The sequence below is a fragment of the Macrotis lagotis genome, chromosome 2, assembly GCF_037893015.1.
Source record: "Macrotis lagotis isolate mMagLag1 chromosome 2, bilby.v1.9.chrom.fasta, whole genome shotgun sequence".
NCBI lineage: Eukaryota > Metazoa > Chordata > Mammalia > Peramelemorphia > Peramelidae > Macrotis > Macrotis lagotis.
The window spans coordinates 220,264,981-220,279,453 of record NC_133659.1 but is presented as its reverse complement, the minus strand read 5'-3'; the positions used below and the strand labels follow the sequence as shown (position 1 = coordinate 220,279,453).

At 47.3% G+C, this 14,473-nt stretch overlaps 2 protein-coding genes across 20 annotated transcripts in view; one reads left to right on the top strand and one right to left on the bottom strand.

Moving 5' to 3' along the window:
- The first annotated feature begins 40 nt into the window (after nucleotides 1-40).
- GPS1 (G protein pathway suppressor 1) lies at nucleotides 41-12,703 on the top strand. Of its 15 annotated transcripts, none has more exons than XM_074224833.1 (15): nucleotides 41-735; nucleotides 1,520-1,604; nucleotides 2,617-2,709; nucleotides 3,637-3,818; nucleotides 4,217-4,381; nucleotides 4,537-4,672; nucleotides 4,787-4,864; nucleotides 5,130-5,187; nucleotides 5,599-5,684; nucleotides 5,913-6,007; nucleotides 6,319-6,424; nucleotides 6,698-6,778; nucleotides 6,956-7,093; nucleotides 7,220-7,354; nucleotides 7,489-12,703. In XM_074224833.1, the coding sequence occupies exons 1-15, from the start codon at nucleotides 56-58 to the stop codon at nucleotides 7,561-7,563; spliced, it is 2,193 nt and encodes a 730-aa protein (XP_074080934.1). In that variant the 5' UTR covers nucleotides 41-55; the 3' UTR covers nucleotides 7,564-12,703. The 15 variants fall into 15 exon arrangements, with proteins under 15 accessions (XP_074080934.1, XP_074080932.1, XP_074080933.1 ...); XM_074224831.1 differs by having other exon boundaries at nucleotides 6,286-6,424; XM_074224832.1 differs by having other exon boundaries at nucleotides 5,127-5,187.
- DUS1L (dihydrouridine synthase 1 like) overlaps nucleotides 9,039-14,473 on the bottom strand; it is a 22,681-nt gene continuing 17,246 nt past the window's right edge. For all 5 annotated transcript variants that reach the window (XM_074224849.1, XM_074224846.1, XM_074224848.1 and 2 more), the window contains exons 12-14: nucleotides 11,220-11,257; nucleotides 9,820-9,895; nucleotides 9,039-9,329 (exon numbers count right to left, since the gene is read on the bottom strand). In XM_074224849.1, coding sequence (XP_074080950.1) covers nucleotides 9,187-9,329; nucleotides 9,820-9,895; nucleotides 11,220-11,257 — 257 coding nt within the window. In that variant the 3' untranslated portion in view covers nucleotides 9,039-9,186. The remainder of the gene's footprint in view (nucleotides 9,330-9,819; nucleotides 9,896-11,219; nucleotides 11,258-14,473) is intronic.

Here is a 14,473-nt window from a genome sequence, read left to right as displayed (position 1 = left end):
GCGGAACAGCAGCTCGAGGCGGGACTTGTGGTACTTCTTGGTGGTCTTCACGGCGATGAAGATGTCCCCGGGCTGCAGCCTCTCGGGCGGCCGGGGCGGCGCCCCCAGGAGCCGCTGCAGCACGTCCTGCAGGGGCCGCGGGGCGCCGGGGGGCTGCGGGCAGGTGGGGGGCGGCCGGGCCGGCTGCTGGGCCCAGACCCCCCAGGGAGCCTGCAGGCGGGGGAGGGGCAGCAGCAGCAGCAGGAAGGCCACGGAGGCCACGGACAGCACGAAGCAGACCCTGCCCAGCCCCGCGCCGGCGCGGGCCATCCTTCAGCCCCCGCGGGCCCCGGGCCCGGCCATCGCCGCCTCCCCCGCCCCGCGGGCCCCGGGCCCGGCCTGCCGGCGGACACGCGCGGAGGCGCAGCCAGCTCCTCGCCGCCCGGCCGTGCCTCGGCGTCCCCTCGGCGTGGGCCCGGGACGCGGCTCGCCTCTTCCCCCCGGGCCGGAGGAGGGGGAGAAGTGGGGCGGCGGCGGCGGCGGCGGCGGCGGCGGGGCCGCGGCGGAGACTTCGGCCCCTTTAAGGGCGTCCCCCGCCGCCCCCGCGGCCCAGCCGGCTTTACTTCCCGTCCCTCCCCGCCCCGCCCCTCGCGACCCGGACGTGCTCGTGGCGAGGCCCCGCCGACCCGGATGTGGACGGCGCCGCGGCGGGGCAGGAGGAAGATGCCGCTGCCGGTTCAGGTGTTTAATTTGCAGGTAACGAGCCGAGGGGCGGTGCCGCCCGGCCCGGTCCGGCCCGAGCCCCGCGGCCCCGCCCCGCCCCGGCTCCGCGGCCCCGGGCCGGCCCCGGGAGCCGGCGGGGGAAGGAGCCCGGGCGGGCCATGTCCCGACCGGGGTGGGGGTGGGGGGCGAGGGGGGGGCCCCGAGGCGCAGCGGCCTGGGCCCCCGCCGGCAGGACCCGGCAAGCCCGGGGACCCCGCTAGCGGGGGGGGGGGGGCCGGGGGACGGGCCCGCGGGGCGAGGACCCCCGGCCGAGCCGCCCCGCACGCCCGCCCGCCCCGGGGGCGGCTCCCCCGGCCTGCCGCGGGCCGCGGCCCCGCTCCGGGAGCCCAGCATCCTGCAGGCCCCGCTGGCCCGGGGGGGCGTGACCCTCCGCGGATGGAGCACCCAGGACGGCGGGGGGTAGGGGGCGCCCCCCGCCGGGCTGTGCCGGGGCCCCTTCCCTCCCTCCCCCACGCCGCCGGGTGGAGAGGCTCAAAGGGCAGCTGGTGCCCCATCAGCAGGACCCGGTGTGACCCCGGAGAGGGGGCCCAGCCGGCTCAGACCTGCCACGACTTGGCTCTCTGGCCTAATAGGGGGCCTCCCAGCGGTGGAGAGGCGCTTCGGTTCCCCCCTGCATTAACATTGTTTCTCCCCTTCAGCAGCCAGCCAGCTCTGTGTCAGGGTCAGGGGGTGCAGAAAGTCAGGACAGAATGAGGGATAGCTCGGCCCCCAGCTCAGCCTCTTCATCAGTGACAGATCTGTACTGCACCCCTCACAGCAGTAGGTCAGACCTCTTCCTCCCTGGCACGGCCGGAGACTTCAGCCTGAGCGCCAGTCTGTCGGCCTGTACGCTGCTCTATGAGGTACCTTCCAGGAGAGGGGGTCCCCAGCGAGGGAGGAGGGAGCGGAGCCCCAGCCGCCCCTGCCGTGGCTGGGCCCCCACTACTTTGCCGGCCCCAAGATCAGGGACCCGCGCCCAGGGCCAGGGGGAGGGAAGAAACAGATAGGTTGGGCAGAACTCAAGGCAGTCCCAGGACCACTTTCTCCCCGCCCCCTACCCTTTTTCCTTCTCCCTCCTCCCCAGCGATTGGTTATATGATCAGGAATCTATGGAGTCGGCTGTAGTACTTTTCCTGGGGTGGGGGCATCAAGTGACCCAAGTTTCTGGAAATCGGCTTAGTTTCCTGCCTTTGGGGGTTTACCCAAACCTGGTAGAGGTGAGGAGCGGGAGCTGATCACCTGAGTTTGCAGCCCTTAGAATTCTTTCACTTTGGGAATCTACAGCATGATTTCCCAAGTTGATCCCCGTATTCTTTCCCTCCGTATTCATGACTGTAACTCCTGTTGAAAGTATCACTGCTCCATCTACATAGGACAGATGGCATGGGATGACTTAGGATGTGGCAGGGTACCCTTTGTATCCAGTGGTGAGCTCTCACCAGTTTCTCTTTATGACTTTGAGGAAACCACATCAGGCCAGTAGTTGGGGACTCGACTTGGGGGTGCCAAGGGTTATTGTCTAGCTCTCTTCGTTTCTCACTTCCCCCTCTAAAGATGGCGGGTTAGGAGGGAACTGGGTATAGGACGTTGTGTTCATGGGCTCCTGGGTCCAACTGAAAAATTCCTTAATCTCTCCCTCTACCTCCCCAGGTCGGACAGTGTTAGAGAGATGGTAGGAGGCATCCTTTGGATGGAAAGATTTGGTGGGCGGGTATAGTATCGTGTACAGGAAGAATGTGGCAAAACCTTGGTCCTGGGAAGGGTTGATGGCGGTCTGGATGGGAGGAGGATAAAGGGCCAGGATAAAACTGTGTACTAGCTTACCACGGACACTCCCAGGCTAGAGTGCCTAGGTGACTGGCATGTGCATTGCAGGGGGCAGTGGAACCCATGCAGATTGATGTCGACCCTCAAGAAGATCAGCAGAACGCACCAGACATCAACTATGTGGTGGAAAATCCCACCCTGGTATGGAACAGGATTGGGGGGGTTGCAAATGGGGGGACCCAGGGGGTGATGGTTCTGCTTTGGAATGGGCTTTTCTTAGACTCCATGACAGATATTACCTGCATGATGTTACCCAGGTTGGCATGGATAAATGGTACTCCTAAAGAGGGATGAAGGTCCTAGAGTAGTCATGTTCTAACTGTTCTCCCTTGAATCCATCCATCACACTGGTTTTAACAACATTCTTAAGAGAACCACCATGATCATGGCCTAATTTATAATAACGTTTCGTCCTTCATTTCCAAAGAAGACCACAACATCAGGAAAGTGTTGCCATGACAAGCATATGGATTAGCTTTGAGTGAGGGGAATGCTATGCTAAGTCATCAGCCTCATTTTCTCCTCCAGAGTCATCTGGATCTAGGGGCCAGTTATGAATCAGGATGACTGGAGATGGCCCTGGATGTGAGGCAATAAGGGTTAAGTGACTTACCCAAGGTCACACAGCTAGTAAGAGTCAAGTGTCTAAGATCAGATTCAAATTCTTGTTCTTTTGACTCCACTGAGCCACCTACTGCCCTGATGGCCTAATTTAGACTTGCATTAGTTTTTTTTGCCCATTGAATCAAATATTAAAACTTGGGCCACTCATGTATCCCCTCTTCACTTGTTCTAGCCCCAACATGGTGATCTTTACTCCATCTGCAAACCCCTTCACTTTGGCCTCTTCTGTGGAAAGCCCTCTCCTGGGGCCTTGGTTCTGGGCATGGGCTTCCCTCGTTAATTGTATACTGTCATTTTGTGCATCTGTGTCTCCTCACGTACAGAATCTTATAGCTCTTAAGTTTACTGTGCTTCATTCAGTTTCCTGCCTTTAGATGATACCAAGTCCAGAAATCAGGTACTGAGGATGCCATAACTCAGCAGCCTCTTCCTTCTCACTATCAGGACCTGGAACAATACGCCTCCAGTTACAGTGGGCTGATGCGAATTGAGCGGCTGCAGTTTATTGCAGATCACTGCCCACAGCTCCGGGTCGAGGCACTGAAGATGGCCTTGTCCTTTGTGCAGAGGACCTTCAATGTAGATGTCTATGAGGAGATCCACCGGAAGCTCTCCGAAGCCACTAGGTAGGGGATGAGAATGTGGGAAGAGAAGGGCTGAAGATCTAGATTAGGGTGCTCTCAGAAACTGTAAAGGGGTAAAGGAACAAGGTCTGGTGCCTAGAGATGTCTAGCCCTGAACCTAGAGAAGAAAGTGGGAGCAGATGGCATAAGTCAAACGTTTTACCTTTTTGGGAAGATTTCTGATAGTGGTGGGACCAAGGCATTTTAGATAGGAAAAAAAAACAACTGTGGTGAAGAGGAAGAACAAATGTGAAGAGGGCTGGAAGGGAAAGAATATGCTTTTAATTACTTACCCTGAATAGCTTGGCTGCCTTTTCTCTACTACTATTCCCCTACTTCTCCTCCTATCTCTGATGGCCATGTTTCTCCTACTTCTATGACCACCACCACCCTGACAACAGAGAGCTACAGAATGCTCCTGATGCTGTCCCTGAGGGAGGGGTGGAACCCCCACCCTTAGACACAGCCTGGGTAGAAGCCACAAGAAAGAAGGCACTGCTAAAACTGGAGAAGCTGGATACAGACTTGAAGAACTACAAAGGGAATTCCATCAAGGAGAGCATCAGGTGAGGAGGGGGGTGGGGGCAGAATGCTAGGGAGCCAGGCCAGGGCTGGGGAGGAAGTAGGAGGGGGTAGGGGTGTAGGAGGAGGGAAGGGAGCATCAGAAGTGGGAGAAATAGACTCTTAGACTTCTGCCTTGCTCCTTGTTCCTCCCTGGCAGACGGGGGCATGATGACCTGGGTGACCATTACCTCGATTGTGGGGATCTCAGCAATGCCCTCAAGTGTTACTCCCGGGCTCGGGACTATTGCACCAGCGCCAAACACGTCATCAATATGTGCCTCAACGTAATCAAGGTGGGAGTGAGCAGAAGTCCCCTAGGTTAGGGGAAAAGAGGCCTGGTGGCCTACATTCCTCTGGGGTCAGTAGGTGGTGCCATAGGACCACATTTCACACTTTCTGCCCAGCAGGTCAGTGTCTACCTACAGAATTGGTCTCATGTCTTGAGCTATGTCAGCAAAGCTGAGTCTACTCCTGAGATTGCTGAGGTAACCGTGCTGCTGCCTTACCTATTTCCTATTGATTTTAATGGTTTTCCCCATTTCTTGGTGTTCTCTGAAACTTTACTTCCATTCCCTGCCCAAAACACACACTACTATTTCAGGTTGGTTTTCTCTGTAGGTTTTCTCAGCATCACTGCAAATCTTCCCTTGTCATTGTACAAAATTCCCCTGTTCTTTCTCAAGGGGTAGAGGAAAAGACATTGGTGTTTGTTGTTGATTCTCTTAGTCTGTGTTTTTCCTCTCACAGCAGCGAGGGGAAAGGGACAGCCAGACCCAAGCCATTCTTACCAAGCTCAAGTGTGCAGCAGGTAAGGAAAGGCTGGAAAGAACCTCCCCAGGGAATAGGGGTTCAGAAATGAGGAATGGGTGAGTGAAGAAGGAAGGTTCCTGAAAGCCTGCTTAAAACTTGTGAAAGAATATGCTTTTTCCTAACCCTCATATTCTGTCACTTACCTTAGAACACATAGGCAAGTCACCTTAGTGTTCAGCAGTATAGAGTAGCCCGATTGTCTCCAATTAATGGGTAAAATCTGCCCAGTCCTTAACTCTTTGGCTTTTATTTTCTTCTGATGGTTGGGCAACACCCAAACTCACAGTGACAGACTTGGGATCAGGGAACAATTACTGGGAATTTAACACCAGGTTTCTCAAAGGTGGCTTTCCTTTAGGTGGTTTTTGGTTTCATTTATCATTTCTATTTCTTCTCTCTTATCCCTCAGGCCTGGCTGAGTTGGCTGCTCGAAAATACAAGCAGGCAGCCAAATGCTTTCTGTTAGCTTCATTTGATCACTGTGACTTCCCGGAGGTGAGAAGGAAAGGGAAACAAAAGGGAGAAATATATGGCTTGTAAGTGGGGAGGAAATCTGGAGCCAGGTTGGTTTGGCTAGTTGTGCTAAGGGAATGGCAGAAACAACCTTATACTTCACTGTCTCACTCAAGCCCCTTCACTCAGTTGGTTTGTGAGTTATATTCTATCCCACAGTTCTGCCCTTTGGGCCCCTGAACTCTCTCTATCCTTGACTTTTCTACTCAGCTACTGTCCCCCAGTAATGTGGCTGTATATGGTGGTCTTTGTGCCCTGGCCACTTTTGATCGACAAGAGCTACAGCGCAATGTGATTTCTAGCAGGTGGGTGTGAGAATGCTAGTCCCCCTGGTGTTTGGGAAAGAGGGGTTGTAAAGGAAGATCCTTGGTTTTATGGATAATGGAAGTTGGTTTCTCCAACTTGACATAACCGGTTTCTCACTTCTGGCCTTGTCTTTAATCCAGTTCATTCACAAAATCCTGTTCCCCAGGCCTTTCTGCCATTTTCCCCAGGGTTACTCCCTAAAAAGCCCAAGTCCCTCAGGGCCTCTCAAGCCCAGTTTTCTCTGTCCCTTTCCATGAGCCTTCCTATTGGCTGAAAGGGGCCAGGAAACTGAGAGGTCTGGCGTCTGCAGCTCCTTCAAATTATTCTTGGAGCTGGAACCACAAGTGCGGGATATCATCTTCAAATTCTATGAATCCAAATATGCCTCGTGCCTAAAGATGCTGGATGAAATGAAGGTGAGATCCAAGGGATTTTGGGTTGACCAGAGAGCTTCACTAGGTCTGGGAAGGAGAGGGTTTGAGATTGAAAATTGCTGTGGGCTGGGCAGTGAGTTTGGGGGAGAAACCATCAAATGCATCTTGGAAGGGAGAGGACTGAATCTCTGCAAGAGGGAAACCTAGTTAAGATACATTTGACCCTTTTTAACAGATGCTTCTCTTGTTGGGGCTATGTTTTGGGGTTGGAAGACAGGGTAGTAGGTGTTTTCCCTGATAAATTCTCTGCTGCAGGATAATTTGCTGCTGGACATGTATTTGGCACCCCATGTCAGGACCCTCTATACCCAGATCCGAAACCGTGCCCTCATCCAAGTGAGTTACATACTTGGGGAGAGAGAAGTGAGGGCAGGAAGACAGGGAAATAGTAATAGAGTAATTATGGTATAATGATAATAATAATAATAGCAGTGTTTATTTAACACTTAAAAAGTTTGCAAAAGCATTTTACATCTCATAATGGCTGATTTCCTGGGTCATAATTTTTCACAGTATTTCAGTCCTTATGTCTCTGCTGACATGCGTAAGATGGCCATTGCATTCAATACCACCGTGGCTGCACTAGAAGATGAACTAACACAGCTGATCCTTGAGGGGCTCATCAATGCTCGAATTGACTCTCACAGCAAGGTGAGGGCAAAATTCAGAAAGAAGAGACTGCTTTTCCTCAAAAGTACAATGGGAAGAAGTTGGCTTTATAGAGTGGGAGGGTAAGGTGGTGTTGATCCATGACTGACCCTCTGGGTTGGCTGACAGATTCTATATGCCCGAGATGTGGACCAGCGCAGCACCACCTTTGAGAAGTCACTGCTCATGGGCAAAGAATTCCAGCGCCGTGCCAAAGCAATGATTCTGCGGGCGGCTGTGCTGCGCAACCAGATCCATGTTAAGGTGAAGGAGGGGTGGGTTTAGAGTTGTTGGGCTCAGGAGGGACTGAGGAGTTAAACATAGCCAGGAAGGGAAATGGTACTTTATTAATATCCTTGAAATATTGGCTGAACCCGCAACTGTTTGTTTTGTTGCAGTCTCCTCCTCGAGAAGGGAGCCAGGGTGAACTAACACCAGCCAACAGTCAGTCACGGATGAGCACAAACATGTGATTGGGGTGTGGACCCCCCAACCTGGACCCCCAGGATTGTGTTTGAGTGTCCATCCCCAACCCTATGCTCCCCAGGTCTCTCTGGTCCCAGAGGCCCAACCTGCTTCCTTCTCCATGAGCCTGGGAGGCTTCATCTTTCAATGCAGGGGATGCCTCCTTCCCACTGGGCCCTGGGACTACCAGACTGCTGCCTCAGCGCCCACCTTGCCAGTAGAGTTGTATCCCACAGACATAGTGGCAGGGATTGTCAGGGGTCAACTTGGGGTTTGTCCTCCCCACACAATGTTTTTCTTTTCCTTCCCCCTGCACAGCTGGGAACTATAAGGCATGGTGCCTACCTGCTGTGGGGGCACTGGGCTGCTGAATTTCCTCACTACTCCCAGGGCTGACAGTTTCAAGTACCTGACTGGCTATACAGATTCCTGGTGACCCAACCTTGGCTGTACCTCTGTGCCAGTGGCTAGGGGAACAGGTTGGGCTGAGCCACCTCTCCTGCTTCTGTTCTAGAGTGGAAAGGAAGGGGAGAGGCTTGGCTTGTGCTGTTATTTGTCCCCAATGAGCACAATGACGCGTGGCAGTACCTTCTACACTGCCCCCCATCCCCAAACATGTTCTTGTTCATGCGATTTTTTTTTTCCTGAGTTAGAAATGAGTTGTTGAATCTTTAGACCATTAAAAAGCAGAATAAAAACCCTCTCCTTGGGTGTTCTTTGATGGTTATACTCCTATGAAAACACTGATTGCTATACTTTTAGCACTTTTTAGATCCTTATAAAAAGGGGAAAGGGGGGACAGAATAAAGAGAAGAGGCCTGGACATTTTTTTCTCCATTTAGCATCTGCTTTCTGGGACTTATCCCAAATTCTGAAGATAGCTGAAAGCTCTTTCCTTCCTTCACCCTCTGCCTAATGGGATGAAATATGTCTATTCCCTACTTTGATTTCAGTTGTATTTTAAAAGAGACAGAATAACTTTGTTTCTTAGCTACAGTGTATCGCTTTTTGTTGAGTATGATCATAGTCTTTTATTTCTTGCTACTTAACTAGCACTGCAAAATTTGGCTGGTTTGGTGATGCTTTGTGTGCTGGTGTCATCCCAGAGTCAGTCTGTGTGATAAGGTGGGTAAGTAGGTCAAACTAGCTTAGGCTTACCAATTGTCCTTGGAATGCTGAACTTACCTGGCTTCTTGAGAGGTTAACTTTTTTTTTCTTTATCCCTCCTCAATGGAAGAAGTCACCTAAGTCCGGGTCTTTTGGATTCATCTTTTCAATATCTCACACTGGGAGCTATGTTGTAAAATGGTTATTTATTTTTTCAGTTTTTAAAACACAGAGGGGTTAATGAAGACAGTGGGCAGGCAGGTCCAGCCTGGGAACCTGCTCTCCAATGCAGCATTTCCAAAGGCCCCAGTATGGGCCCTGTAGTGAGAGGACCATACAGCATTTCCTTCTGTGTTAAAATAACAGGAGATTTCCCTGAGTAAAGGTGTTTCTTTAAATAAGACTTATCTGGAATTCAGCAGCAGCAGCAGCAGCCCTGATAACCATTATCAAGGCAGTGGCACTGGAACAGAGGCCCAGGAATGGCAGGAGGGTTTGGTTGTACTGGGTTCCAGCTGGTTCCTTCATCCTACACTACCCACAGCTTTGGGGAATCCACCAGGTTCCTTCATCCCTGGATCCCTGGACTGGGGTTCCTGCAAGCTGGGCCGGCCACCCTTCCATGCAAGGGACTTCTCTGATTTGGTTTTAAAAAGCAATCCATGGCCTGAAAATAGGAAGAATAGTTAAGAGTTCGGGGGAAAATGGGGGGATTCATGAGTAGTTTTGAATGGGATACAACTCTTTGAGGGTAGAGGAACATTGGAGAGACTTGGCACAGGCCACAGTAGAGTAGAGATGTAGGACAATATTAAAATAGCACTTTGGGTCAGGGTGCTCCTAGGACTTGAAGAGCCTGGTGTTTATGTAGGACTTGGAGAAGAAAGATGGGGAAGGTAGTGTGAGTCAAGCATGGTACCTTTCTGGAAGTTTCTTAGGTGGTTTAGAGGAATTACTAGATAATTTAGTTTAGATGAAAATCATTTTGAGTGGAAGGGGAAGGAAGGAGAAGAAAAAATTATCACCTCAGGCAGCCTGGCTATTTGCTTCTCATAGCCCCAGTCCTCTTCCTCCATTTGATCAGGTTCCTTCTGCTACCACCATCTTTTCTACTCCTCTCCCCCATGATTTTCAGGACCAGGGAGTACTTTTCTTACCTGGACAATCTGCAGTTTCTTTGAAAGCTCTCTTCTTGCAGCAGCCCCGGCACAGGTTAAAAACGCATTTATTGCCCTAAAAACAAGATCTGGTGAAACGAGCTGAAATCCTTTTTTAAATAAACAAGAAATGAACCTGAGCAGCTATTAATGGATTATCTCACAAGTATGGCCCAGTATAAAGCCAAGTGGGAACTGGGAGAGGATTTAAGCAAAAGAAGGGGGATAAAAGGTCTTCCAAGGTGAGACAGACTGGGAACTTAAGAGCACATGTGGACACTGCTTTGCACTTAGTACTGAAAGTGCACATCATGTTGGAGAAATTACTGAACTAGCTTGCAAAAAAGGCACCTGTCAGGGCCAAGATGGGTAGGAAAGAAGTGATCTTCTGTTCCTAGGTCCCTCCTGCCATCCCCTGCTTTTCAAGAGAGCCCTCTTGGAGGCAGCTGGATGGAACAGTGGTAAAGTAGTGGAGTCAGGAGAACCTGAGTTCAAATCTGTCCTCAGACAATAATTACCTAGCCATGTGACCTTGAGCAAATCATTTAACTCCATTTCCTTGTAAAAAATTAAAAAAAAAAAGTCATTCAATCCATATTTACTAGCCAGGCAAGATTCTGGTGGCTATCACCATTATATTTGTCCTCCTTCAATGAGTTTGAATGAGAGAAATTCAATCTCGGAGCCTAAAATATTCATAACTGCACTTTATGGTTAACAAATAGCAGGTTATATAACAGATACAGAGGCAAGAAGTGCTTTCTCTCCCTAAGGTCAGTTACTAATCTTAGGAAGGAAAAATAACAGTTTAGTCTAGCTCAGTCACATCTCTAGGAAATTAAGCCCAGATATTCAGGAAAGATGGGATCCAAGTCTCCCCAAAGAAAAAAACAGTTAAGATCCCAAAGAAATTCTCCCTCCTGGCACATGAATAACATCTGGGACACTTTCTATGGCTGGTCACTTCAGATATAGATCCTAGGTTTAAGATGATAAAGCTGAGTTGTGAAACTGCTCTGGGGCAGAGAAAAGTAGGAGACCTTTGGGTCTATTTGGAGAGAAGTGAGGGTCTTTCCTTTGTGTGTTAGCCTTGATTAGAAGAACTCTGTTCCCAAAGTCGCCATAGGCATAGATTATTTAATAACCTCAAAATATCTCAAACGGATTGAGAAATTACAATTCCCCTATCATCTAATTAGAGAAACATCCCACTGAGACATCTCTTTCCAGGAAAATTGGAAACAGATTAATAATTCCCTTAGAGAATGGCTTGAGGCCTTTGACAAAGTTTATGCTTTTCACAGGGACTAGAAAGGCTCATGCCCAGGGAAAATTCAGTAATATAGTAAGAAACTGCAAGTTACATGGTCCAGATAGAGGAGCTGGACTGATATACCTACCTTTGGGTTTCCACACTGGTCACACTTTGCATATTTTGCTAGATAAAAGGAATGAGAAAAAAAGATAATGGGTTGAATATGAGTGAGGGGATTCTATTAAATTTAATTGAATGTGATAAAAAGTGTAGAACTTAGAACTTAACTGTAGCTGTGAAACAATAGTGACTAAGCTAAAATAACAATTAAGTTTTTCTGTAGAGGGATGAAGGAAACCCTGAGAGTGTCATCCACTTGTCTCCTAGCACTTTGGGGATTATTACATTGGAAAAACTCCATGCCTTTAAACAACATACCTATGCAAGAAGGTGCAAGTGGATTAATTTGTGCCTCTCTGGGAAATTAGCAGCATGCAATGTGAGATGAAGCCTACCTTATTACACAAATCTGAAAGAAAATTTTCTATTTAAGATTTTTATTAAGTATTTTGTTCCCATGACCTGCTTAATATTCCCCAAAGTTCTGAATTTAGAGATAGAACTGAAGGAAGCAGTCAACATTCTATTTTCCAATCTTAGGTTCTGGCCTGAATCCCATGTACAATAGCAGCTAAGCCCTTTTGTTTTATCTAACTTTATCTCCCCGGAGTCTAATACTCTACACATAGGAGATATCTGATAAATTTCTATTGTGTTAAATCATGAAGGACCCAGAGAGGGAGGTAACAGAGAGAAAGAAACCAAGAGACTGGCCTAGATAACAGGTACTGGCAAAGGTGAATCAATTATCCTTATCAAAAAATACAACAAGGTCTGATATAAAGGGTAAAAGTCTGATTTTTTTTTCCCTTTAAATATTGAGATGATGTGTCCTTTGGTGCATCCATATAAGTATTATTTCACTGTCTATGGTCCAACAACAACATTAAGCATAATATGGTCTCCTTGTTTATTAGCTATTTTAATAAAATCTTTTGCCTTGTCTTAGATTGTGATTGCTGCCCCTACTTTTGAGTTCACCTAAAAGAAGAGAAATTCCAACCTGATCCCTTGTTTTAAATATGTCTATCTTTCTTTGCAAGTATATTTTCGTATAAAGAACATATTGTTGGATTGTGCTTCCCACTCTATTCTTCTATTTTCTTTCATCTTATAGGTGAGCATTCAGCCCATTAGCAGTTGTGATTGTTAACTGCCTATTCTGCTCCTTTATATCCTCTTTTTGCTCCTTTGCCTAATCTCTTTACAAAGGAGGGGGGTGAAAAAGAAGGAAGGTATCAACACTAGTAATCTGTAATTTAAATGTTTCTACCCCACTATTCCCTCCCTTTTTTCCCTTCCCTCAGAAACTGGATCACTCATTCATTTTTTCCTTTTTATCTCCTTTACACCTTTGGCCCTCAAGCTGAAATTCGTTTTACTTGTGGCTCCTAAACCTGAGGCCCCCTTTCTATCTACTATGGTCTCTCCTGTGATTCAAGATGGTACTTCACAAGTCCAATATCCAAGATTGATAAGGATTAATAAAAGATCTGTAAATGAAAACAACTGCCTTGTTTGTAACCTTATACCTACCAGACTATCAGAGAAAATAGAAATATTGGAAGAGCTGAAGAAGACAAGCACACTTAATATACTCTTGTTAGTCATGAGTTTGTCTAATATTATGGAAAAAAATTTGGAATTATTTGAATAAAGTAACTAAACTCTCTACACATACTCTCTTATAGTCTTGAAGACTATGAAGTTCAAATTTAGAAAAAACATGGAAAGGCCTGTAGAATGAAAGAAAACAGAAGTTGAATAGACACACACACAATAATAGAAAAAAGAAAACCACAGAATGAAAACAATGTAATGACCAATAGTGGTCCTAGAGAGGATGAAATGTCTCTCATTTTCATAAGAGATAGGGGAAGGGACTAAGGATGAGAAATGTTGCATGCAATGTCATGAGAACACTTTGTCACTTGGTTTTGCTTAAATATTTCTGAGATTCAAGGGAAGACTTGATTTGGAGTATTGTGTGTGTGTGTGTGTGTGTGTATGTGTGTGTGTGTGTGTGCAGATCTAGAAGTAATGGTGATATAACAACAAGAGCAATAAAACTTTAAGATAAAATAAAACCAACCACGAATCTTTATAACAATACATAAATTTCCTTTAAAAGTTGCCTGGTATTATTTTGTTTTCTAAAATTTCCCTTATCTTCTCAGATTTGGAAATGGTAAGTATATTAAGACCTCTATTAACTGACTCATTCTAGATACATAAAGAGGAAAAGCAAATTCCTTCCTCACATATATTTTTAAACCTCTCTTTTTACTATATATACCCACATAGCAATAACCTCAAAGTCCAAATGATCATTCATGGAGGAAGGAGGGATACAATTATAAAGTAGGGGAATGGCAGTCAGGATGATTTAAACAGGAGATGTGCACTAAGATCACTACTGTAATCATAGGTCCAATGAGAAAGCCCAAACTACTGGCAATCTGGACTCTGATTTGATGAGCATTCCAAATCAGTGTGATGTTAACTATACCTAAAAGTCAAAGAAATAGAAGGATAGCATAAGTTTGAAGACTGACCCTACTCAAAACCATTATGATGATCAAATTGATGCAGAAGATAGTAGAATGAAAATTTGTGCCACAAAATGACTAGATACACTAGAACAAATAAATTCTAAAGCCCTCCTTGCTGGAAATGCTTCCACTCAGATAGCACCAATCACTGAAATGGGCCAACTACAAAAGTATATTGCAATGGAATAAATATGATTACTTCAGTCTGTACCAGTATTACAGCAAAATTGGAAAAAGATTTTTATCGGTTGTAGAGAAGAAATACTGCTTTTTGCCAATGAAACCTCAGTTCCAAGTCCTATATTGCCATCTAATATGGGGAAATCATAAATAATAATTTTTTTTTAGGATTTTTTTTTTTTTGCAAGGCAAATGGGGTTAAGTGGCCTGCCCAAAGCCACATAGCTAGGTAATTATTAAGTGTCTGAGACTGGATTTTAAACCCAGGTACTCCTGACTCCAGGGCCGGTGCTTTATCCACTGCGCCACCTAGCTGCCCCTCTAAAGATGTTTAATTTGACAGCAAGAATTCAAATTAGCAAACCAATTATACTAAAAGAATACAATTTTCAAAAACTGTTAAGCATTACAAATAAATGCATTCTACAATGTTTGATAGAAAGTGCAAAAAACATTTTAAGACATGAACAGAAGTATGTGCTGCACTGTCACAGTGAGAACAAAGAGCAAACACAAGAGGAAAGATGAAATTATCAAGGACAGGCAT